The 23,791-nt window shown below is 39.0% G+C and overlaps 1 protein-coding gene across 8 annotated transcripts in view; it reads left to right on the plus strand.

The window, feature by feature from the left end:
• mef2aa (myocyte enhancer factor 2aa) overlaps window positions 1–23,791 on the plus strand; it is a 186,833-nt gene that overhangs the window by 157,455 nt on the left and 5,587 nt on the right. For 5 of the 8 annotated variants that reach the window (XM_043677534.1, XM_043677528.1, XM_043677530.1 and 2 more), the window contains 4 exons: window positions 9,730–9,914; window positions 11,359–11,382; window positions 13,727–13,841; window positions 16,104–16,230. In XM_043677534.1, the coding sequence (XP_043533469.1) occupies window positions 9,730–9,914; window positions 11,359–11,382; window positions 13,727–13,841; window positions 16,104–16,230 (451 nt within the window). The remainder of the gene's footprint in view (window positions 1–9,729; window positions 9,915–11,358; window positions 11,383–13,726; window positions 13,842–16,103; window positions 16,231–23,791) is intronic. The other 3 variants (XM_043677532.1, XM_043677533.1, XM_043677531.1) reach the window with 1 other exon arrangement.

Below are 23,791 nucleotides of genomic sequence, written 5' to 3' on the forward strand. Positions count from 1 at the left end.
CCTCATTCCTGAAGAAGGGCTTATGCCCGAAACGTCGATTTCCCCTGCTCCTCGGATGCTGCCTGGCCTGCTGTGTTTTTCCAGCATCACATTTTTCAACTCTGGCCTCCAGCATCTGCAGTCCTCACTTATTCCTAGGTTCCACAATAATACCCTCTATAAGGTCCTGTAGAGAACCATTTCAGGTTTATCCAGTGCCTGGATAGAGAGTTCATTATGAAGTGAATTGCAATCAAAACTAGTCTGACTCATTTGAACCATAATTGAGCATCAGAAAAAAAACTCCGATCAGCAGATTATCTGCACATCAATACTTTATTGTGTAATTGTTTACTGCCAACTGTTTTATATTTGTAACATTGGTTGATAGCTGTGAAAGGATTTCTTGTATGGTGGGGGCATTTTATTTATTCTTTCATGGGATGTGGGTATCACTAGTCAGGCCAGCATTTATTGCAGATCCCCTGTTGCCCTTGGGACGGTGCCTCCTTGAACTGCGGCAGTCCCATGTGGTGAAGGTACTTCCACAGAGCGGTTAGAGGAGTGGGTCAGCATGGAAAGGCTGAACATGAAGTAATCTTTAGAGTTTATATTGTCACCAAGCAAAGATAATAAACAAAACAAATTTTAGAGCTACAGTTATTTTTATTAGATCACCCTGCTGGAGTCTTCCCCTCTGCCAACCATTGTACAGTAACTTTGGCGGGAACCTTTGCAGTGTAGGTGGTTGTCCTGTTCGGGACGGGGTGTGCAGCAAATGGCTTCCAAAGGAAGACCAACTAAATTCTATAAATATAGAATTGCTATTAGACATTTATTGTTGAAAGCTTAAGCTCTTGTTTCAGCCTTATCCTGAGGTCCGGTGCTTGGAAGCAGAAGTGATTTGCTTGAATGTGCGCAGAAATGATGAGAGATTCAAAGTTTAAGTTTGTGTCTACTAATTAACTCTTTCTTCGGTGTACCAATGAATGAATACACAAATAAATAAAGGCCTCCCTCCAAAATCTTTGATTCGTCATCAAACAATGCCTAGTCTAACTCGGCATGAATATGTTCAATGACCCAGACTCCCCTACTGTCTGTAGAAGAGATTCTCACTGATTGACCCTTTTGAGAGAAGAGATTTCTCCACATCTTGGTCTTGAATAGGAAACCATTTATTTTTAAACTGTGCCCCTGGATCTAGATTCTCTAGCAAGCCCCCTCAGGATCTGCCATCTTTCAATAAGATCTGCTCTATTTGACTGAAAACCAGTTGCTTGCAAAATGTCGTTGGCCAATACATTCACCCACATTAAGCTTCCCTCATTGTTCAATGTTAATTGCCTCTCTCCTGCTTCTGAAAATTTCTGATATTTCATCCCTGCCATCTTCACAGAAGCTTATGTATAGTGGTCATCTGTTGGCAAAGACCTGGCCTATTTCTTAGCTTCCTTCCTTACACTGCTTTTTAACATGCATCCTTGGCCTACTTCCTGACCTCTAAACTTGCCAACGTTCAGGACGTGGCCTGATTACCCCTCTGTGCCTCTAATCTTCACTCAGCATGTACCATTTTGTCTACATCCCAGCCTCCACTGTCTGCTGATCTTGGACTCTTTTCAGTTCAGTTTGCCCTGTCCTCCTTCCAGGCCACAAAATTAAACCAGTCTAAAAATAAAATTCTCTAACCTGAGTAAACGCTATGCAAGATTTCCATGGCACACCAGCTCAGGCCTGAGCTCTGAAAATATAAGCTAATGTAAAAAGACATGTGTCTTTTGAAATTATTCATTAGTTATTTGTACAATTGCATCTTTATATTTTAACCTTTTTTAAGGAATAATTCACACAAGGTAATTGGTCCAGCAACTGCAGCTCACTATCAGTGAGAACTTTACAATCTTTAGTCCCTCCGTTTGCCTACTGAGCCTTGCTTTGTCATTCAGGAAAGTGTCTGTTTTAGTTAACCTGCTCAGGCATGTTGTAAGATACTTCCTGCACAGATGAGACTTGAACTCAGACCTCTGGCATAGAGGCAGGGACACCACCACTGTGTTGCAAGAGCTTGAGGAATGTCACTGTCGTTATTTTAATCAATTTGTTCAGATTTTTTATGATACACAACCAGGCAGGTGGGACTCAAGCCCAGTTCTCCTGGCCAAGAGGTAAGGACACTATCCCCCAAGGCTTTGTTCTCCAATAAATATCTGATTTGTGAAACAGACACCTTCAAACTCAGCCAATTGCTATTAGTTGATATCTGAGTGAATAGGTAAGAATACAATTAATCCTAAAAGGAGTTGCATGAATAAAAATGATTGATCAACAGTTCAAGGAGCATTATAGTTCATTTTTTGTAAATTCTAGAATAACAGCAGGTCTGTTTGAATTATATATAGATAGTGTCCAAGCATTTTAGTTGGGTAGCATGCTGTAAAGATTTGGCTGTTAGCATGGCTATATAGTTTGGTGGGGGTAGAAAGTATGGTTTGTTAGGTAGTGTGCAGATTGAAGAACATTAAAATTAAGACTGTTTGTGGGATCTGTGCTACTGTTTGATGAGCTGCTATTCTGTTTTGCATAGTGAGAAGTGAATTCCGAAAATTGGTGGCCAATTAATTCATAATTGTTTGGTTTAAAGGTGAAAAATGTCGTTAACAGCTCTGTGAAAGGAAAAGTAATTTTATTTTATCGTTGTAAACAACTGGTGCCCAGAAGAGGTCATTGTCTTGATTAGTTTGGGTCTTTCAAGCAAACAGATAATCCATGATTTCCAACATCAGGGACATTTTTCAGTTGTTTCTTCATCTTCTAGTAGAGTTGGCCCCAATCTCAATATGAGTGACAACCTTTAGGTTCTGATCCAACACAATCTAGCCTATCCCCAACCCTGCTTTGCACACTCCAACAGCATAACTGTCTACTTGATGTAAGTTTGCTCTGAGCTGATTTTTAATGCCATCCTGTTTGGTTATACAATAATTGGTTGAAGTTGCAGCAACAACAATGCATATATTATGTGCAGGAATCAAAGCAAACTCCATCACATGGGATGTGGGCGATTGAAGGTGGATCATAGTAGGATGAAATACAATCACTTAGAGTGAATGGAAGGCAGAGTTTATAGGGTTAGAGGGAATTACCATGAAGTAGACAGTTATTGAGTTTTGAGAGGATTTGTAGCTCAGGTTGAGGTTCTGGATGTAAGTTTGCTCACTGAGCTGGAAGGTTTGTTTTCGGACATTTCATCACCATACTCTGTAACATTATTAGTGAGCCTCTGGTGAAACCTTCACTGGAGGCTCACTGATGGTGTTACCTAGTATGGTGACAAAACATCAGAAAACAAACCTTCCAGCTCAGAGCAAACTAACATCCAGTAGACAGTTATGCTGTTGGAGTGTGCAAAGCAGGGTTGGGGATAGGCTAGATTGTGTTGGATCAGAACCTAAATGTTGTCACTCAATTTGAGATTGGGGCCAACTCTACGAGAAGATGAAGAAACAATTGAAAATTGTCCCTGATGTTGGAAATCATGGATTGTTTGTTTGCTTAAAAGACCCAAACTAATCAAGACAATGATCTCTTTTGGGCACCAGTTGTTTACAATGATAAAATAAAATTACTGCTCTGTTCAAAAACAGAGACTTGGGCAAAATTATTTTGCGAGGACCCTGACCTTGTTCATTTTTTTTTTTAATTAGTGATGTTGAAAATAAATATTGAATTTAATGTTGCCATTTACTCCTTGGGTGCTCTCAGACGCAATTAGTTTTCCTCCCAACCGACAGGATAAACTTTATTTTCTGTCTTTGAGCTAGTCCTGCCTCTTCTGGGAAAGGCAAATGAGAAAAGCTCAGGACAGTCCAAACAGGCAACATATACTTTCCTTGACAGAATGGGCAAAAGAAAATCTGAAATCATACCCAACCTTGAGATATTGTTAGTTAATATTTGCCAAGCAGAAAGGACTATGTAAATTTGGTGCATGACTAGATGTATTTCTATAGCAGCATCTTTACTTGACCATCAATCAACACTCTCCTCATACATTATAAATGTTGTTTTCCCTTTACTTGGATATGTCTTGTAAATTGTTATGATGATTGCAAGATGAATAGCTTTAACAAAATGTCTTTTATTTCAGCAATAATTGAGATTTGTACTCCATACTCCAACCTCTACTATGTAAAACATACTTTATAGAAATATATAAACAAGATCAGAAAGGCCTTCACATTATAGTTGATCTAATCCCCATTTTAAAAAAAATCAAATCACAAGGGAAGGTGAGAAAGCATTCAATTTACTAAAGTTTAAGTTCTAGTGACTTTCTTGAAATTTGATCTGATCACTATCTTGATCACTAGATGGCAGTAAAGTGCATGGCATTGATTCACAATCACTCTCCCCACAGACTGATGAAGCCCAACTATGCTTGAGGGTGTTCTTGGTTTTAAAACTGTTAAATTAGAAGTCCTGATCATTTGAGTTGCAAAGCTATAGACATTGCATTTAAATGCTAAATTGCATTTAAAAGAGAAACAATTTGATATTTAAGAACTGGACTAGCATAAGATTTTATGCAGCGCAGCCCATTGTGAAAATAATGTTACCTGTTTTACACTTCAGTAATTCAAATGATTAATCTTTTGCCTTCCAGATATTGATAGCTTGCGATCTATGAAGGGCTAACACATACAAACAAATATCACTATTTAAAAACGCATTGTTGTGTTCATTATACTGGGTAGCTTTTCCTGGAACTGAAATCTTTTAATTGACCAATACGTTGTCCTTTTTAGTGTGTAGTTGTGTAGATCAAAATCAGCATATTTTTGAAGGTTTCTATTTTCATGCTTCATTGCATGATGCAGATCAGCTTTATTATTAAGCAGGCCCGTATTATATTCATGTTTGTTTATTATTGTGGTCCCAAATGGGTCTAGCAAGATGCATTAATGCAGCAAGCATCAAAATAATAAAATTTTATTGCTGTTGTTTCCACTTGCTTGAACCTCAGTGAGCAATACAGATTAGTTTTGGTCATCGTAAGATGTTAAGACTAAGCTGCTAATTGCTGTTTCATATTAGAGCTTATTGCAACACAATCCCAGCAAAATGCATCACTTCCACTATGATATATGGTATGGTATGGTATAATGAGATCACTACCCTGTTGCTACAACTGAGATTCACTGCCCCTCTCTACTGAACTGGTCACAACATATATTTAAGTAATTTAGCCAATTATATATCTTCTCTATTTTAGATTCTGAATAAAAGATCTATCAGCCAGGTTTCTTTAATAAAAAAAGGCAATTGACTTATCATAAAAGAGTTATTTAGCAAAGATGCGGAGCTGGTTAACACAAAGTTTGAAATATAGTAGTCTAAATAACCCAACATGTACACATGCAAACAGGCACTGGGTAGCAAAAAGAAACATTCTCTGCAGAGATTGACTTTGGCGTGGGGTGGGAGGTGGAAATTATTCACTGTTTAACTTTTGAAGGAAACATGAATAAAGAAAAAAATGACCAAGATGGTTTTCAGTTGATGTCCTGAGATATGTAGGTGGATGTCACCAAACACAGGTATGTGTCTCTGGAACCTTGAACTTAGAAATTGTTGCAGAGGGCTTTATTTTGGATACTTTTCAGGGAGAGAAACTAGATCAGGGTTTCAGTTCTCTCAGCAAGGGTTTTTTGGAAAAGCAGAGCCTGAACTGGATAGCTTCTCTCTCTCTCTCAATAAGCTATGGCCCAACTGAAATCCAAATGATTGTTTAAAAAAAAATGTTAGCCAAGTCAGGTGGTTTCCAGTTGGAGTCCAAGTATTAGCTTAAGACGTATGCCTTTGAAAAAGTGTCTTTTGAAAAGAATGTTACATTGTTCTTTTCATGACCTGTTTTTTTTTAAAAAAAAACAAACCAGTCCAGGAATCCAAATACACTAGTGCCTACTACCCTGAAACATGGATTCCTAAAAGGAAAAATGAAACATCTACATAGTGTTATAGTCTAGGGGGGAAAAGAAGGCCATTTTTAATTGACCAAACCTGCATTTGTCGTGCAGTTCATTTCAACCAAACAAGTGTTCAATTATGTTGATGGTTGATTGTTCATTGTAGCTCATGTAAATAAATTGAACTTTCTTTTAAGGAAGCTCACACTCTTCTTTCAGACTATGCTGTACAAACATAGTGAAATTTTAATAGGGGAACTCTGAATGAATTCCAGACCACAAAGTAATCACAGTTCCTAACTACATTCAGCGCATCTTAGTTCTGGGATTATTGCCTGCACCAGTGCATCTAAAAGTCTGTACTAAGACTTGATCACCTGAACTACACCGTAATGTTTACTAGGCTAGGGCTGTTTTCTCTAGAAGAGTGAAGACTGAGGAAGGCCCTGATGGAGGCCAGTTTGATGGGATTTAATAGTGTAGATGCAAAGAAGGTGTTTCCACTTGTGGCCAAGAGCAAAAATTGGCCATAAATGCAATAACTAATAAATTCAATATGGAGTTCAGGCAATATTTCAATGAAAACAGTGTAACTCGCAGCCACAGGGAGCAGTTGAGGTGAATACTAATTGAAAGCTAGCAAAAGATTGGAGGAAGAAAGAAATAGGATATGTAGATGGGATTTAATCACGAAGGTGCTTGGGGTTTTAGAGCATTGTCATTCTGTGGCTCACTGGAGCTAAACATGCAGTCGTTGTTCTGTACATACTTTAGTAGATGAAGAACTTGCTGATAGCAAATCATCTATTATCAGTTCAAGTACGTACTCCTCATCCCTGCTTGCACTGTGCGCTTTAAATTGGTATTGCAAATTAACCTTGTACCATGGTAAGATCGGACGCCCCTTACCCAGATTGAAAAGCAAAATTCCCTCCAGACCTTCCGAGTAAATCGGCCCTCTGACACAAATAATTTATTTTGTGGCACTTTTTGTATTTTCTCCCGTGCTTCTTTGAATCCAGGTCTGACCGTGGTGCTGAAGGTGTGGCTTGACTAGAGCTCTGTTCTTGAAGTTAGCCAGGACTTCCTTGGACTTGTACTTTGCTATTGCTTTGACATTCTATTGGTCTTTGTTGTTCAACATTTGTTGAATGTCAATGTCTGTAGTTAGAGCAAAATACTGTGAATGCCAGGAATCTGAAATGAAAACAAAGTAAGTGCTGGAAAAGTTCAGTGCACCTGGCAGCTTCTATGGGGAGAGAAAGAGAGTTAAGATTGTGAGTCATATTGGATTCAAAATGTTAACTCACTGTCTCTCTCCACAACTTCTCCAGATTAGTTGAGTTTTCCAGCCCTTTCTGTCTTTCGATTGCACAAAACTCTGTCTGCATTCTTTGTTACTTCAGTGTCATTCACAACATAAACTTGTTGTCCATGTTCCCTGTCCGGTGAAGAAAGTTACATTTTCCCACATTAATATTTCAGACTTGTTTCAAATCTCTTTGGCAAGATTTAGGCTGCCTGTTTTAATTTCACTGACCCCCCCACCCCCCCCAACTTCACTTACCATTCTTTTGCAATTGTAGCCATTTATTGTTGAGTTGCTGAATGTAAACCATTGTATTTTAAATGTAAACTAGAAACAGTAACACGCTCCGTACTGAAATGATTTCTGTAAAGAAAGGAAATTTAGATTACTGAGGAATTGAAATAGAATCTTAATGTATCTGTTCTTTATATAGTTGACAGCTCCCTTTTTTAAAAAAAAGGCTTCTTCACTTATACCAACACTGGGGGAAGCACAGAATTCTCATAATTGTCGTCATTTGCCAAAGGGTTATTTTGTTTATGGAATTCTTGACCTGGCAGTATCTCATTTGGTGACTGACTGTTTGTTTGCTGTGATAAATGATTTTTTTTAAATGAAAGATGTTGTTTGGTACTGTCATGTGTGCGAAATCAATGTTGGTAGTTTTCTAATCTAACTGTTGTCCCATTGAAAGTGACATAGGTGAGAATAACACTTAAACTTCTAATTTGTACCTTTTCCATCCCTGAAGAGCTGGGATATAAAATTACGTTCAGATATAGATGTATATCTTTAAGGAATGAACTAAAATGTTCCACACAGCATTTTATTTGGGGAAAAAAAAGGCAAAACCTTCAGTTAAGAAAGAGAATTAGTTATTGCTAATTTTAAAAGAGAAAGCTCCCCTGCTAGAGAATGCCCCTTCTAATTAATTTTGGGGATAATGTTTGGTTTAAAAGCCACAGTCTAACCTCCCATTGATCCTTGGACACAGTTTCTGGGGAGCTCAGCTATTTTCTGACAGGTAGTCGGCAGCCAGATGCAGTCAGAAAAGATTTGTTTTTGATTTATTGAATTCATTTGCTGAACTTTAAAGGAACGGTCCAATTTTTTTAAGCCATCAAATGCAGAAGACCTTGTAGCAAGTTACCAATGTAAAGTGATAGTCAAAGCACCTCAGGTGACATTTAACGCCATTTGTGGGGGTGAGCATTTTAGTCAGGTGTGTGGGACCCTGATACCATCTCTTCTCCAGCCATGCCTGGACGTCCAATGGACAGCCCTCCTACCTGTCACAAATTGAGACCTTTTAAACTGGGCAATTAACACCCATTTCAGGCTCTCATCCTGTTGCTGCTGGCATTAACCCAGCAATGGTTGGGGGTTTTCATCGTGAGGGAGGTATGATGGGTAAGTGCTTGCAGAGGTTTCGTTGCAAGCTCCTTTTCGGATGGTCTGTCATTCAAAAGCACAGTGCTGATCCAGGGACTGACGAGGAATTGAGGTGTACTATCCCCCACACCCCATCATTCACTCAGCATTGTGGGATGCAGCAATCATTCCCAACCTTGGGTGGGTGGGACTCATTGCGTTACCAGCCATGCCTCTGTCAGGTAGAGCTCCCAGAGAGTAGAACGTCAGCTTCCGGGATCCTGGGGAAGACCCTCGATGTCCAAGTGCCAGAAATTAGCACACTTTCCCTGAAAGTAAACAAAAGTAAGCTTGCACTCTCACCAGCAAGTGAAACCAAATCCTTGTCACTTCAATTGAAAATTTCTCTTGTTCCATTCTCGGTTAGATTTTTAATTCCAGTCAAGATGTAATATTTTGATAGTGTCTGTGACGTTATTTCTCACTTAACGGGCTGGAGGCAGAACAGAACTTTTGGCGAGTTTTGCTGCAAATGTTGGATTTTGCAGCAAGCAAGATCTATTTTTGGTCTCTTTTAAAAAGCAGTGTCTATTTTTTAGGAATCTATTTAGGAAGAGAGCATAGCAACGTTTCCTGTTAAAAGCAGTGTGAATTCTCCAGCAAAATGCAGGAGTAGATGATAATTAACAGCGCACAATGTGCACAAAGTTAATAATCATTTGCAGCAGTGTGGTCCTGAAATGTGATTCACAGGCAATTGTGCTAACACCACCACCTTGGCTGGGAACAATGGTGTCACTAAATGCACTCATTGATGCATTCAATATTTGAGCCCAAGTCAGTGTTGATCTAACCTAGCCGGGTATATCATGTGCCTGGTGATTCTTGACCAACAATAATTTACATTTATCATAGAATCCCTACAGTGTGGAAACAGGCCCTTCGGCCAAGCAAGTGCACCTAGCCTACACATCCTGAACACTGAGCAATTTAGCATGACAATTCACCTAACCTGCACATCTTTGGATTTAAGCAAGAAAAACTCCCAAGTGCATCAAAATATAATACAAGAATGTATCTTTTTCTAAAATTCCATTTCAGGAAATGGTTTTGTTAACCCTCGTGCTTCGCCTGGCTTGCTGTGCTCCACAGGTGGGAATGGATTAGGAAAAGTCATGCCCACAAAGTCTCCGCCCCCTCCTGGTGGAAATGTTGCAATGAACAATCGTAAACCAGACCTACGCGTGGTCATTCCACCAACAAGCAAAGGCATGATGCCACCTCTGGTGAGTCCATTAGAAAACAAAACAGTGTAAATTATATCAGTGTCATCATCCATAGCTGTGTGACTCCATTTTATTATGCTACTTTGGAAATCATAGACAGAATGCCTCACAAGGAAATGTTCTGTCTTTTGGCTCCAAGGTTATGAGAATGGTTTAGAAGTCATGCCATTGAATGTTTAAGATGTTATGCAGCAAAATAATTGTGATCTTCTTTAATAGCACATCGGCTTACATCACAATTGTATCTTTCATGCACCATAATACCCTGAGATTTTTTGGGAGCTTGGTTAGGAAAAGTAGTCAAAATAACGCCCAAGATAAAGGCTTGTGATGAATTGAGAAGAGTCCAGGGTTGAGGGGACATGATGGTGAAGCTGGATAATAGTAGACCAAATAAGCCAGCATTGGATGTGGATGCATGTGAAAGAAGTTGCATGGGCAGGTTAGAGGAAGAGGTCCGAGAGGAATTGGCAGCAACAGAACAGATGGTTATGCAAGATCTCCTGAAAGACAAGATCCTATCTTGGATCTGGGAACAGCAGTTAGTTACAGTGGTACTGGGACATGGTCAAGACAATGCTCAGGAGCTGGAAGCAAGCAATCTTGGCAACGTATTCAAAGTGGGGTTAAAGGGAACACAAAAGCACATGTACAGATTCGCTGAAAGCAAATGCCCGAATGGGACACAGAACTACAACCTGAAGGTAGCAGAAGGCAAGCAACAGCATATGCTTTGTAGTGAGAGCATGACACACAGGTTCTCATGTACATTTTCAGTTAACCTTTTACTCAATACACCTTTCTAAAGTTGAACTATTGCAGTATTTTGCTTTGTGCAGGACTTACATTGACTAGTTTATACTATGACTATCATCAAATTTAGGGTAAAACAGAAAGTTAAGGTTGGTGCTGTTAATGCTGACTTTATTGTTTGAAAATGACAGCTTTGAGGGACAGCTTATAAAGTTTGAATAGGAGGAGACTGTGGATGGAACACCCCAGGTGCTGTAATTGAGGGATATGAGTCGAATAGAGAAAATTAACTGACTACATTGGAAAAGATGTAAAGGAATCCAGGGAGTGTGTCTGGGTCCCATGAAAATCTAAAACAAACACCAAATGTTAGTGCTGCAATTCCATTTCAGTATAACAATCGATCCATTTTTTAAAAAAAATCTAATAATTAAGATTTTGATATCAATACCTTTGTATTGTTAGATGATCAATTATGAGTAATATCAGAAACAAAAACAGAAATTGCTGGAGAAACTCAGCAGGTCTGACAGCTTCTGAGGAGAAAAGCAGAGTTCACACTTTGAATCCACTGTGACTGATTTGAGTTTTTGCTTCAGATTCCCAGCATCTGCAGTTCTTTGTGAGTAGTGTCAGGGTCATTTTCACTTCCAATAACACAGTATGTTTATTTTATATCTGCTTTCTGCAGTCAGAGGAGGATGAATTGGATATGGTAAGTCTGATTGCACCTTGGAGAAATGTGTGATTATACTTGGTCTTGAAGAGATTTTAACTAATATTAATTTTTGTACGATATAGTCTTGTCAACTGTAGTACCGCATGGCTTTGTGTTTGAAGTGAAAAGTCATTTTAATTTCAGTGTTTGTGTGGAAAGTCAGTGCATTGTTCCCTCACATAAAGAAAATATTTCAATCACTGTTTTTTGAAGTAGCTGTTAATTTTAAATCTCTCAAAAGTTTGAAACTATACCTCATTACTCTTTAGCTATTGAGTGTAAACAGAGCTCAAAACATGTAAGAGAATCTTCATTAACACCTATTTGCTCATTTCTGTGTATAAATAGCGTTCATTAACACGTCAGAATGTAAGTTCCTTTTGTCCAGATTTAATAGTGCAGCTTGCTTGAGTTATTGACACCCTTCTTCCTTACGCATGTCCATTATTATGTTGCTCGGTTGTCTTGCTCAAGTCCTATCAATGTATTTTGATTGTAAAATCAAATTCATTTGGACTTGATTAAAAGTGCTGGATTTGTTCCTCAATATAATTATTTTTACGCTGTTTATCTGCTAAGTACAGTTGTACTTATTAGTCAGTACTAGGTTCTGTCACCATCAGTAGCTTTAAGGTTTTTGACAGCTTATACCTTCCTTTTCATGAAGGATTATCAGTTTAAATGGATGTGGCATTTTGAAACTTATTATGAAATATTTCATAATCTTTTTTCTTCACGCTGTTGGGCTGTTTGTGATTTTCAGTATATAAATACTTGATTTAACAACTGAGCCAACAACTACAACAGAATAATTTGTTTAATGATAACTCATTCTGTTTTTGTTTTAGAATTGATATTTTATTTAACATAATTTACAGGAATAATGTCTTTGCTGTTTAACTGTTAATAAGGTATTTCGACCATTCATTATTGTTTTAAAAAGACTTTTTAAGTACTCTATCCCCACTTCCTCCTTTCATTTTTATACTTTTCCTGCATAGACCATTATTCCTGTGTGAGCCTTAGTGACATGGGTTGCTCAGCAGCAACCAGGTTAAACCTGAAGCTAATGATAATACGACTGTGTTGTCCATGCAGAGTCCAGTCGACTCAGCACAGACTAGCTTTTGGATCTTCTAATTGCCGTTTGAACTTATCAAGCAGCTGACTGCATGTTACTTGGAGTCCTAGTGCTGCTGTTTCACAATGGCCATAACTGCTAATGGAATATTGCAATTCTGTATTCTTTCCAGGACTCTGGAAGTAACCTCAGTTATATTGCAGTATTCTGTCCCAATAAAACAGTATGGGCTGTTTATGCAGAGTTAATGAAAAATTAGAAGTCATGCAACACTAGGTTATAATCTAACAGGCTTATTTGAAATCCCAAGAGCTTCACCTGATGAAGGAGCAGCGCTCCAAAAGCTTGTGATTTCAAATAAACCCGTTGGCACTATAACCTGGTGTGGTATGACTTTTGACTTTGTCCACCCCATTCCAACTCCAGCATATCTACATAATGAAAGATTAAAGTAGGCCTAATATGGAAGCCGCCACATGATTGTATCACTCCTGCAAAGAACCAGCACAGATCAAAAACAAAGCTCTGGCTCTCTTTATGGTCTTGTATTTTCTTCTGTTCTCCATTAGAAATATTGTCCTAGTGGTAGCATTATCAATTCAACAAAAGCCTGTTATGGGATGCTTTCAAAGATGCTCTGCAATTGAAGAAATCTTCATGAGGAAGGATTTCCTTTCCCTTGATCTTTACTCTGTGTACCATTCCACCTGGTGGTCTGGTGGAGAGTTGACAAAACCAGTGAAAGTATGATGGTCTCCAACTCTCGCAGCTTTCTGTTCTAGAATTAAATACTCAGGCTATTTCGGTTTCTGTTAAAATAGCTTGTAAGGCTGAGCAGAATTGGAGTGTGACCTTTAATTCTTCTATATTACAAGTCAAATAAATGAGATGCAGAGTAAACATTAAAACATTTAGGTCCCTCTTACATATGGGTTTTTAACTTGATTGTCCAAAATGAGATGTAATGGTGATTTATGCTATGACCAATCCCCAATCCAGCATTTCCATTTATTATTAATCCTTAATGGCGTTCAACTTCAGTATGCAAATCTGTTTTCTTGCTTCTGTAATGAGCCTCTTCATCCGTAACTTAATGTGGGCTAATGAAATGTAGATCAAAAACAACTTTTTTAATGAAGGAAACAAATATATTTGCATTTCCAATAATTGTTGCACAGCTTTGCACATAGAAAAGCCTATGTTACGTGAAAGTGCTTCAGTGGCATATGCTTGTGTTAAATAACTTTTTTTTATTTCTAGAACGTACAGAGGATAAGCAGTTCACAGTCAACACAGGCTCTTGCAACTCCAGTAGTGTCTGTTACTACTCCAAGTCTACCACCACATGGTCTGTTGTACTCGACATACAACACTGGTAATCAAACAATATTCATGCTTATTCATTATTGTCTACACTGAAGTACAGCTACAAAGAAATTAGCTTTTTCAAATGTAAATATTAATGTAAGTGACACTGCTTGAATTTTGTATTCAGTCAAGATATAGAAATGGAATGTTTTGGTGATTTAGCTATTAGGTCTGAGAGGATCTATCTATGAACATGTTAAGGTTTTGATGTGGGATCTGCTGATTCTGGTGATTTATAGTGTAGGTGAACTAAATCTGAAAAATTATCATTGGAAAGTTATAGTATTGATATGTCTTGTGGAATGATGATCTAAATGGATGAACTCAGGTACTCAGTACTACATATAACCCAAAGATGTTCTGGCTGGGTGAATTGGCCATGCTAAATTGCCCATAGTGTTCAGGGATGTGTGGGTTAGGTGCATGAGTCAGGGGTAAATGTAGAGTAATGGGGATTGGGTTTGGGTGGGATATTCTTCAGAAGGTCAGAGTGAACCTGTTGGGTCGAAGGGCCTGTTTCCACACTGTAGGGATTCCATGATGATTCTATGATAAATTACACCAGCTAAATACAAATCATTGCTTGTAAATGTCTGCCTCCAGGTCAGAAAGAGTCCAACATTAATTAACCAACTTAGCAAAAGAGAAAATTAATATGCTCTAATTTCTGGAGAAGGATGGCCATTTTTTCAATTCTGACCCCCAATTTTCTGTAAATACTCTTTAAAATTTTTTAAAAATGTGTATAGGTGGATTTCTACAAAAAATAACTCTCCATTGATTTTTTTAATTGGCATATTACAGACTATGGAGCTGTGGAAAGTAAATGCTATTTTTCTAAAGTTATGATGTTGACATGTTGTTAAAAAATATTAAAATAAATCATAGGCTTAAGTTTGTGAGAAGATTTGTAGCTCGGGTGCTCGTTAAGTGCTTAAGTGCTGTAAAACTAAAAAGTGTGAAACTAGTGCAAATTTTCTATCCTATTACTAAGATCAATCATATTACTGATCAACAATAGTACAGCACTTCTATGTGGTTGAATGATCAAATGTACATGCTGGTGAGACAAACCTGTTTAATATCTGATTTTAGCATAATATTTTAGTACTGGCTGTTGATTACCATAATGTAAACCAACCTGATGATTAAACAGAAATGGGTTTAGCATTCAACTGCTGATCAGGCAAAGGGCTGAATTTATTGAAGTCCATTGTGGCTGGAAATATAGTGACCGGACCCACTTAATCACTGTGAGAAGGACTGAGTTTTGGCTTCCTATCTCCTGCTGGCATTATTCCAGTTAGACTCATTAACTCAGTTGACACCCATTATCCTGAGCCCACCATAACTTAATGGGGCTTCAGGAAATTAACAAAAGCTACAAGATTGTTGCTTGTGCTCCTGAAAGGTAACCCAATAATCTTTGTGTCCTTGTCAAGTGACCTGGAATTGGGGACCCCCAAATCAGTCCCCTCTCACCTTCCATCACCTTCCATACATCTCCTGGGCCTAAACACTTGGCCATTTGTTTTATGAAAATTAGCAGGCAATTTAAGTGTCAGTTGATTGACAACATCAACGCTCCCAACAAGAGTTTCTGCTTCTTTTACAAAGATTGCATCTTGCACTAAATGCTGGCTACACTGACCTTTTCAGTTCAAGACCCATCTTTTAGAGGTTCATTTTAAGTGACTGAGTTCCTGATTGTCTCGGGAACGGTATGGTGAATGTGTTTATGATAACATTGTTGCGGGCATGTATGCAGCTTTTCAATGTGGAAGTCTTATTACATCTAAAGCATTCAGATCAGACATATTCATAAAATTGGGTTGTTACCTTGCTTTCATTTTGTTTTAACAAAGCTCAATTTTTCTCAGCTGCATAATGTGTAACAAGTTAGATTCAATTTTAGCCAAAATCTAGTGAAATAAAATTGTTAATGAGTCAAATTGTTCATTATATATAAATATATAAATACAGGAGTAGACTGCTGGAAATTTGACTGAATTGTCTCTAGTTTTTTTCTATCTGCTAAGCCGTAGAACTGCCTTTTCAAATCATTTCTGTTAATTAACAATTGATGAAGTTATTTAATGCACAGTCATATTGCAAGATAATTCTTCATCGGGAACAAGAAATGAAATTAAGCTTCTGCCTTTCAGTACTCACTGGAGTAGTTGCTATTTAAAGGTACACATTCATGTGAAGTCAAAAGTAACAAAATGATTTCCCCCCCCCCCCCCACCTACCTCCATTTCGTTTGCAGATTATTCACTAACCAGCGCTGACTTGTCTACACTATCAGGATTCAGCTCACCAGGGACATTGTCATTAGGGCCAGTGTCTGCTTGGCAGCAACATCATCTTGGACCAGCTACCCTCAGCTCACTAATGTAAGTCAGGCCTTGCTAATACAGCTTTATAGATTCCTGTTCATATTGCAGATAACTTTGTAAGTAGAAAATAAAACCTGAAAACTATTATTATTGGTATGTCTGTGATCTTTAGCTAAGTGCAATGTGATATTAAGCTATGCAGATCCAGATGGACCTAGGGTTTGATTCCTAGTCCATGATGAGTTAGCTGATCTTAACTAGGAAAGACTGGCAGCATTACAAGAAGCCTTTGTACCTGGCCTACAGATGTGGAGAAATATGCAGGGTTTCTGTGGCTGGGTCTCCGCCAGCAACTCTTGGCTTGAATACCAAGTGGGATAAAGGATGAGGATATGATTGAGCTTAGCTTTGATGCTGCAAGAGTCCTAAAGGCTACAGACACTGAGTCTATGCATAAATAAATCACTATTTGTAATCACTGTACTTTTGTGAGTCTTCATTAGCCCATGTTTTCCAAAATAGGAATTACTTTAAATCTACTTTAAAGAAAATGTGCAATCTTCTTAGAAACTACTCTCTAATAGTAAGCAATATCATTGAAAGTCTCTTAAACTGATCAGAGCTCAGCTCATTTAGCCTTCCTCCATATTTCCCGACTCTGGAGGAGACCTTTGTGATCATTTGAATGTAGTATTCTCCCATCAAGAAAAGGGTTTTGCAAGGAAAGCTCAGCAGGCCTGGCAGCTTCTGCGATGAGAGAGTCAGAGTCAGTGCTCAAGTCTAATATGACACTTCGATGTTGAAAGGGGCTGGAAAAATGTGTTTTTTATACTGTTGACAGAGTGGGAAGGATGAGCGAGTGGAACAGATGGTGTGATGGTACCTCGAGCAAGAGAGGCTGGGGAGTGACAGATGGAGTTTAATTTAGATAAATGCGAGGTGCTGCATTTTGGAAAAGCAAATCAGAGCATGACTTATACACTTAAATATAAGGTCCTGGGAGTGTTGCTGAACACAGATTCATAGTTTCTTGAAAGTAGAGTGGCAGGTAAATAGGATAGTGAAGAAGGCTTTTGGTATGCCTGCCTTTATTGGTCAGAGCATTGACTATAGGAGTTGGGAGGTCATGTTACAGCTCTACAGGACATTGGTTAGGCCACTTTTGGAATATTGTGTGCAATTCTAGTCTCCTTCCTATGGGAAGAATGTTGTGAAACTTGAAAGGGTTCAGAAAGGATTTACAGGAATGTTGCCAGGATTGGAGGATTTGAACTATTGGGGGAGGCTGAACAGGCTGGAGCTGTTTTCCCTGGAGCTTCGAATGCTGAGTGGTGACCTTTTTAGAGATTTATAAAATCATGAGGGGCATGGATAGGATAAATAGTCAAGGTCTTTTCCCTGAGGTGTTCAAGTCCAGAACTAGAGGGAATAGGTTTAGGGTGAGAGGGGAAAGATATAAAAGGGATCTAATGGGCAACTTTTTCACACAGAGGGTGGTGCGTGTATGGAATGAGCTGCCAGAGGAAGTGGTGGAGGCTAGTACAATTACAGCATTTAAAAGGCATCTGAATGGGTACATGTATAGGAAGGGTTGAGAGGGATATCGGTCAAGTGCTGGCAAATGGGGCTAGATTAGGTTAGGATATTTGATCAGCATGGACGAGTTGGACCGAAGGGTCTGTTTCCGATCTGTAAATCTCTGACTCTATGACAAAGGGCATACTAATGTGATGAAGGAGAGGGAAAGGGGTAAATGCTAGGTGTGAAAAGAAGAAAATTGGTCTGGTTTGCTGCAAGCAAAGCCAACAACACAGACAAAACATGTAGTCAAAGGGTTTGTAATTAAAATGTAGGACAGAAATCAAACCCTGCTGTTGTTGAACTCAATGTTGAGTGAATCACAACCACCTGATGAAAGAGCAGTGCTCCAAAAGCTAGTGCTTCCAAATAAATCTGTTAGACTGTAACCTGGTGTTGTGTGACTCTTAACTTTTGAATTCTGAAGGCTGTAAAATACGTACGTGGGTAATGAGATGCTATTCCTCCGGCTTGCATTGAGATTTGGAACCTCTTTCCACACCTCTACTAGAAATGTTCATCTGGAAGTAAAATGGCTCATTGAAATTACAAGCAGTGGGTCAGGATCATTCTTACCCAATAGTTGAATTACTTCACAAAGTAGTCACCTGCTGTGGTTGGTCTTGCCAGTGTAATGGAGACTGCATTGTGAACAGCAAACACAGCAGACTAGATTAAAAGAAGGAACAAACACACAATGCAATTGATTTCAATTGGCTTTGGTTTGGGTTTCTTTCCTGATAACAACCAGATCATATAGGCTGGGCAGATGTTTGGTATGAGCTCCCCCATCCCCTGTTTCAGGACATTCTGCTGCAGTTTAAGTCAGAGCATCAATTTTAATATGTCATTGTCTTGTAAAGTCCTGCATTCATCACAAAATACCTCCACATTTCTTCTCTCTTCTTTTCAATGGTGGCCTAACAAATGGTGGATTTTCTTCCAGATTGCTCATAGCGACAAAGCTCACTCCCTGTACTTTCAGTTTTCCCATCTGGGGCATGGGTTGCATTTCACTGTTGCTAGCTCAAATATAGCCTGCCCCTATGTCTCCGATTATTCTATTAATTCAATTCCAGAGATTAGAGCTGCAACATTACTGATTTCCTTTGGAACATGCTTCAATAAAACTTGAAACCAAAATGCTTTCCTTGAAGAAAATGATCTGAAAGTCAAACACCTGGCACACTTGTAATGGGATCTTATTTAAGGGCACCTTGGGTGATCTGACATCTATCATGGAAGTAATTTGTAAAAGAAAATGGCCAAGTGCCATTTTTTAATCTATAAGGTTCTCTCAAATGATGATTAACTTTGTTGATAAGTGTTTTCATTATGAATGAGATCTCAGCACCACATAAGGTATGTGGTCTTAATGCATAAGTCGGTGTTCTAACATCAGCTGTACAGGTTGACAGATGAGAGACCCTTGGCTTCCTCCAAGAGCTCTGAAAATAAAACAAAGTTGCTGGACATTTCCTTTGTTTAATAGAAGTATTGCAATCTGATATCAGTACTCAACTTACTGCATCCCCACATGCAGGTGTAAATAATAATCTTTGACTGATGGGTATGACTGTTCACTAGATATTTATTGCCTTCATGTCACTTCAGATTCAATCATTAGGAGGAAGAACCCTAAGGGAATATCCACTTCAACTAATGTATTATACAATCCTGACATTTGATATCTTTCTTCAAGTCTTTATTTTCCATTTCTCTGTGTTCCAAGGTCAAATAAATAGAAATGGAGTGTCTCCTGAAAAGTGGTTATCATTGAATAACACTTGAATGGAGATATTGTACATTCTAGGTACTCTCCCGGTTAAAATTGGGTATTCTAGAGCCGTTTTTAATTCTGGGTCAGAGAGTTGTGACTTAAACCTACCTCAGGGCTTGAGTACAGAATCTAGACGAACTGTTCACTGCTGTGCACGAAGGCATGTTGCATTGTTGAAAGTACTTTGTTTCAAAGTAGATACCTAACTAGGAATACAGCTGACTGCCCCCTCAGGTGGGCGCAGAGATTTCATTGGAATATTCTGAGAGCAGGGAATTTTTCCATGTCCTGGTTGATTATTCCAAACAAATCCCAGCAAGTAAACTGATCAAACTGATCAGCTTCATCATACAATTGTGTGATTTTGAATGACTGACATGTTTGATAACATGATGATCATCATTGAAAGGAAATTGGTTACATAAAGTACTGAGAGCTAATTCTGTGTTAAATGCACTGTGGATAAAATTTATAAGTAATTACATATAAGATTCAGTCATACAAGCTTGTGTACATGATGTCTAAAGGGTAATCATTTCAGAATTCCACTCAGCTATAGAATAGGCTGATTAATCTTCTGTTCAACAGCAAATTAAAACAATGAAAAGCATCAACAAAGCACTTGGACAATGATAGTCAGTACTACCAAAACTCAGCCTAAGCAGTCAAAATAAACTTCTGGCCAATACATGGCCTGAATGAGGGTCTGTGTCTTTGGCCTTCTGCCTTACTTTGGTGGGGTCTAGCTAGATAACAGGCATGAGCAACTTGCTCAGTTACCCAATTAAATCACGTTGTTTAAATCGCTGTGTTCTAGAGATTTGCAATGCAAAAGGGGCGGCATGGTGGCTCAGTGGTTAGTACTGCTGCCTCAAGCGCCATGGACCCGGGTTCAGTTCCCATCTTGGGCAACTGTCTGTGTGGAGTTTGCACATTCTCCCTGTGTCTGTGTGGGTTTCCTCCGATTTCCTCCCACAGTCCAAAGATGTGCAGGTTAGGTGAATTGGCCATGCTGAATTACCCATAGGTAATGTAGGGGAGTGAATCTGGGTGGGTCACTCTTCGGAGGGTTGGTGTGGACTTGTTGGGCCGAAGGGCCAGCTTCCACACTGTCGGGAATCTAATCTAATCAATTGCCTCAGTCTTTTTGTGATTGGAAACTTAGGATTGGCTAATGGGACACCACGCTATTTCGAATCATTTCTGCCATTCTCTGGTTCCATTTCTGATCTTATCATCAGGTGGCACAGTGGCTGAAAAAATCCCCAACATTTTCAGTGAGGACCACAGAATATTGGAAATCATTTTTATCCAAACAAAATTAGCAACATCCATAAATGTGTGATTGAAACACTGTGAACAGTCGAACGTTTCTTTTTGGTAACTGAAATTTGGTTGATGGCTGTCTGTGAGTGTCACAAATCACCCTGCATGATTTGACATGAAAACTAGTCTCCAAGAACCAAAGCTGCAGTTTAGTATAATTTTAATCTGAAACCTTCTCCAAAGTTGTGAAGAAATCCAACAGTAGCCATGTTACACTCACGTGGATTATAAAGAAACAGTAAGAAGATTATAATTAATTCTACTGATCAAGTTCAGTTTGAGCTCAGACAACATAAATGTCTTGTGATATTACAATATGTCTTGGTTTGTTACAATATATTCATAAAAAAATGGTGGAAAAAAATGGCAATCGATATGATTCTGTTACTTATTCTTGAAGAACTCTTGAAGGAAACCCAATGCAGGTACTTTCTGGCTTTAGATTTTACACAGTGCTTTCTGCTTTGTTATTTGTAGGCAGAATGTTATGGTCTGAAACCTGCTCATAAAAGGCTACAGTTATAACATCACTGCATGACCAGAATAATCCTACCTCCTTGTGTAAGGAGGAGATGATGGCTGAATGGTAAGGTTACTAGATTAGTGATCCAGAGGTCAAGGTCATTGTGGGGACATGGGTTCAAATCCCACCATATCAGTTGGTGCAATTTAAATTTTAATTAAATTTAATTAATGAGGGCTATTGGAGAGTAGTCTCAGCAATGGTGACCATTTATTAATGGTGTTCATGGAAATTTGTTAGCTTAACTGATCTGGCCTAAAGTGTCTTCAGACTCTCTCCATTGTGGTTGACTCTTAACAGTCCTTTGAAATTGACTAGTAATCTACTCAGTACAAGCTCACTAAGGTGTGGGTCATAAATACAGATGAACCTCGATTATCTGAACGACACAGGCAGGGAGTAATTTGTTCAAATAATCAAATGTTCAGATAATTGAACGCTGGATAACAGACAATTTAGCCAAGCATCAGGACAGTGCGGTCTTGTCCGGATAGTCTGAAATTCGGATAATCGAGGTTCCTCTGTACTGGCCTTGCCAGAGATGCCCACATCCCTTAAAGGAATGAAGGAAAGGAAATGTATCTGATAATTCTGCAGCAGCAGATTCCATGTTGTTCCACACATCCTTTATAAAAGATTTTAATCCAGTTAAACCTTATAGTGTGCTTTTTGAGGTTGTAAAGTCATAGACCTAGGATGAAAATGTGTTGAGAAGTGAAATGCTTGAGGTGCCAACTTCTAAAGGTCAGTTGATATTGTAATATGATTACTCACTACAGCTCATCATGGTGGAAGATCCATGAAGATTTTCTGCTAAATTCCTTTTCCCTGATAGGAATCTACTTGGTCTGTTGTGTTGGAGAGAAACCACCTGACAGTCTAATGAGATGAGGTTCTTATTTTAAACAAGATGCAGTTTATTGCATATAGCAACTAGTTACCAGTTACATTAGTACGTTAGATATTGTTAGTGTGAGTATCCCCCACTTAGTCTATGTGAGATCATCATATTGGGTTGTGCTTAATGCACTCTTCAGTATTAACCCTTACAGACGCTTACAAACATATATAACTGATGCATTTCCTTCCTGTCAGGAATGAAGTGCCTATACAGAGAGCTTGGACACAAACTGTACTCACTACTCACCCACCATTCATGACATGGACCAGTTCAAACCTAGCTTCCATCTGTTCTGAGAGCAAAGCTGTTAAAGTGTGGGTTATTATCTGAAACACCAGAATCTTAGTTTCTTGACATTGTAATCATTTTTAAGTAATTGCACCAGAATTAAACTGATGCAATTTAGCAATTTTGAGGCCAATGAATGATACTGATGATCTGCTTCAGGGAGAGAAACAGAGGTAAGATCGTCTGACTTAGCATGGAAGCTTAAAGGAACAATTATTCATGAGGTTTCTCCAAGTGGACTGCAAGAATTTCCTATTGGTATGTATAAAGGGGGAAGCTCTACCTGTGGTAATTAATCCCCTGTCATCTTCCCCTGAACCGATCCTTTGCCCTATGACTGAGAAACAGTCAATAACTAATCTGTTCTTAGATTGCACTGGTGCAAAGCTGGAAAATTCCTGTAGCAGGCAAATAGGCTGTGCTATTTTCCTCACTCCCCTAGTGGCTTTTTTAGCCAGTTCCTGCTGAAAGTGTAAGTTCATGACATGTGAAATCTCCCAGCAGGGAGCCAGTGTACTGCATCACCATGACAGCTACATTTTCCCTGTTTAGTTCTGAATACTACAATCATATTAGTCTGCAAGGGGTCATTTCAAGATTCAACTCCCCTACACTTGTGGGTCTTTGTGACCTTGCTGCTCCACTTTGAGTGGTATGGTGGCTCAGTGGTTAGCATTGCTGCCTGACAGCGCAAGGGGCCCAGCTTCGTTTCCAGCCTCTGGCAACTGTCTGTGTGGAATTTGTACATTCTCCCCATGTCTGTGGGGGTTCTTCCCACAGTCCAAAGATGTACAGGGTAGGTGGATTGGCCTTACTAAATTGTCCGAAGATGTCCAGGGATGTGCAGGCCAGGTGGATTAGCCATAGAAAATGCCTATTATTAGGGATATAGGGTCAGGCAGTGGGTCTGGGTGGGATGCTGTCCTGAGGATTGATGTGCACTCGATAGACCAAATAGCCTGCTTCCACACTGCAGCAGGGATTCGATGATTATATGATATGCTTCTGGGCTCCGATTATCACTTGTCTGGTGGTGGGCTTGCTTACTGACTGCTGCTGCTTTTATAAATCTTGGTCTGCAATAAGTTGGAGCGGGGGGTCAATGTAATTTCAGTTTACATACATAGGTTGAACAATTTTGAAAAATTGAACATCTCAGGTCTGCAGTTTGATTTCACTATTCCAGAGGGGAAGTGTGTAGATGGTACATGCCTAGTCCTCA

The sequence above is a fragment of the Chiloscyllium plagiosum genome, chromosome 36 (genome assembly GCF_004010195.1).
Source record: "Chiloscyllium plagiosum isolate BGI_BamShark_2017 chromosome 36, ASM401019v2, whole genome shotgun sequence".
In the NCBI taxonomy this organism is placed as follows: Eukaryota; Metazoa; Chordata; class Chondrichthyes; order Orectolobiformes; family Hemiscylliidae; genus Chiloscyllium; species Chiloscyllium plagiosum.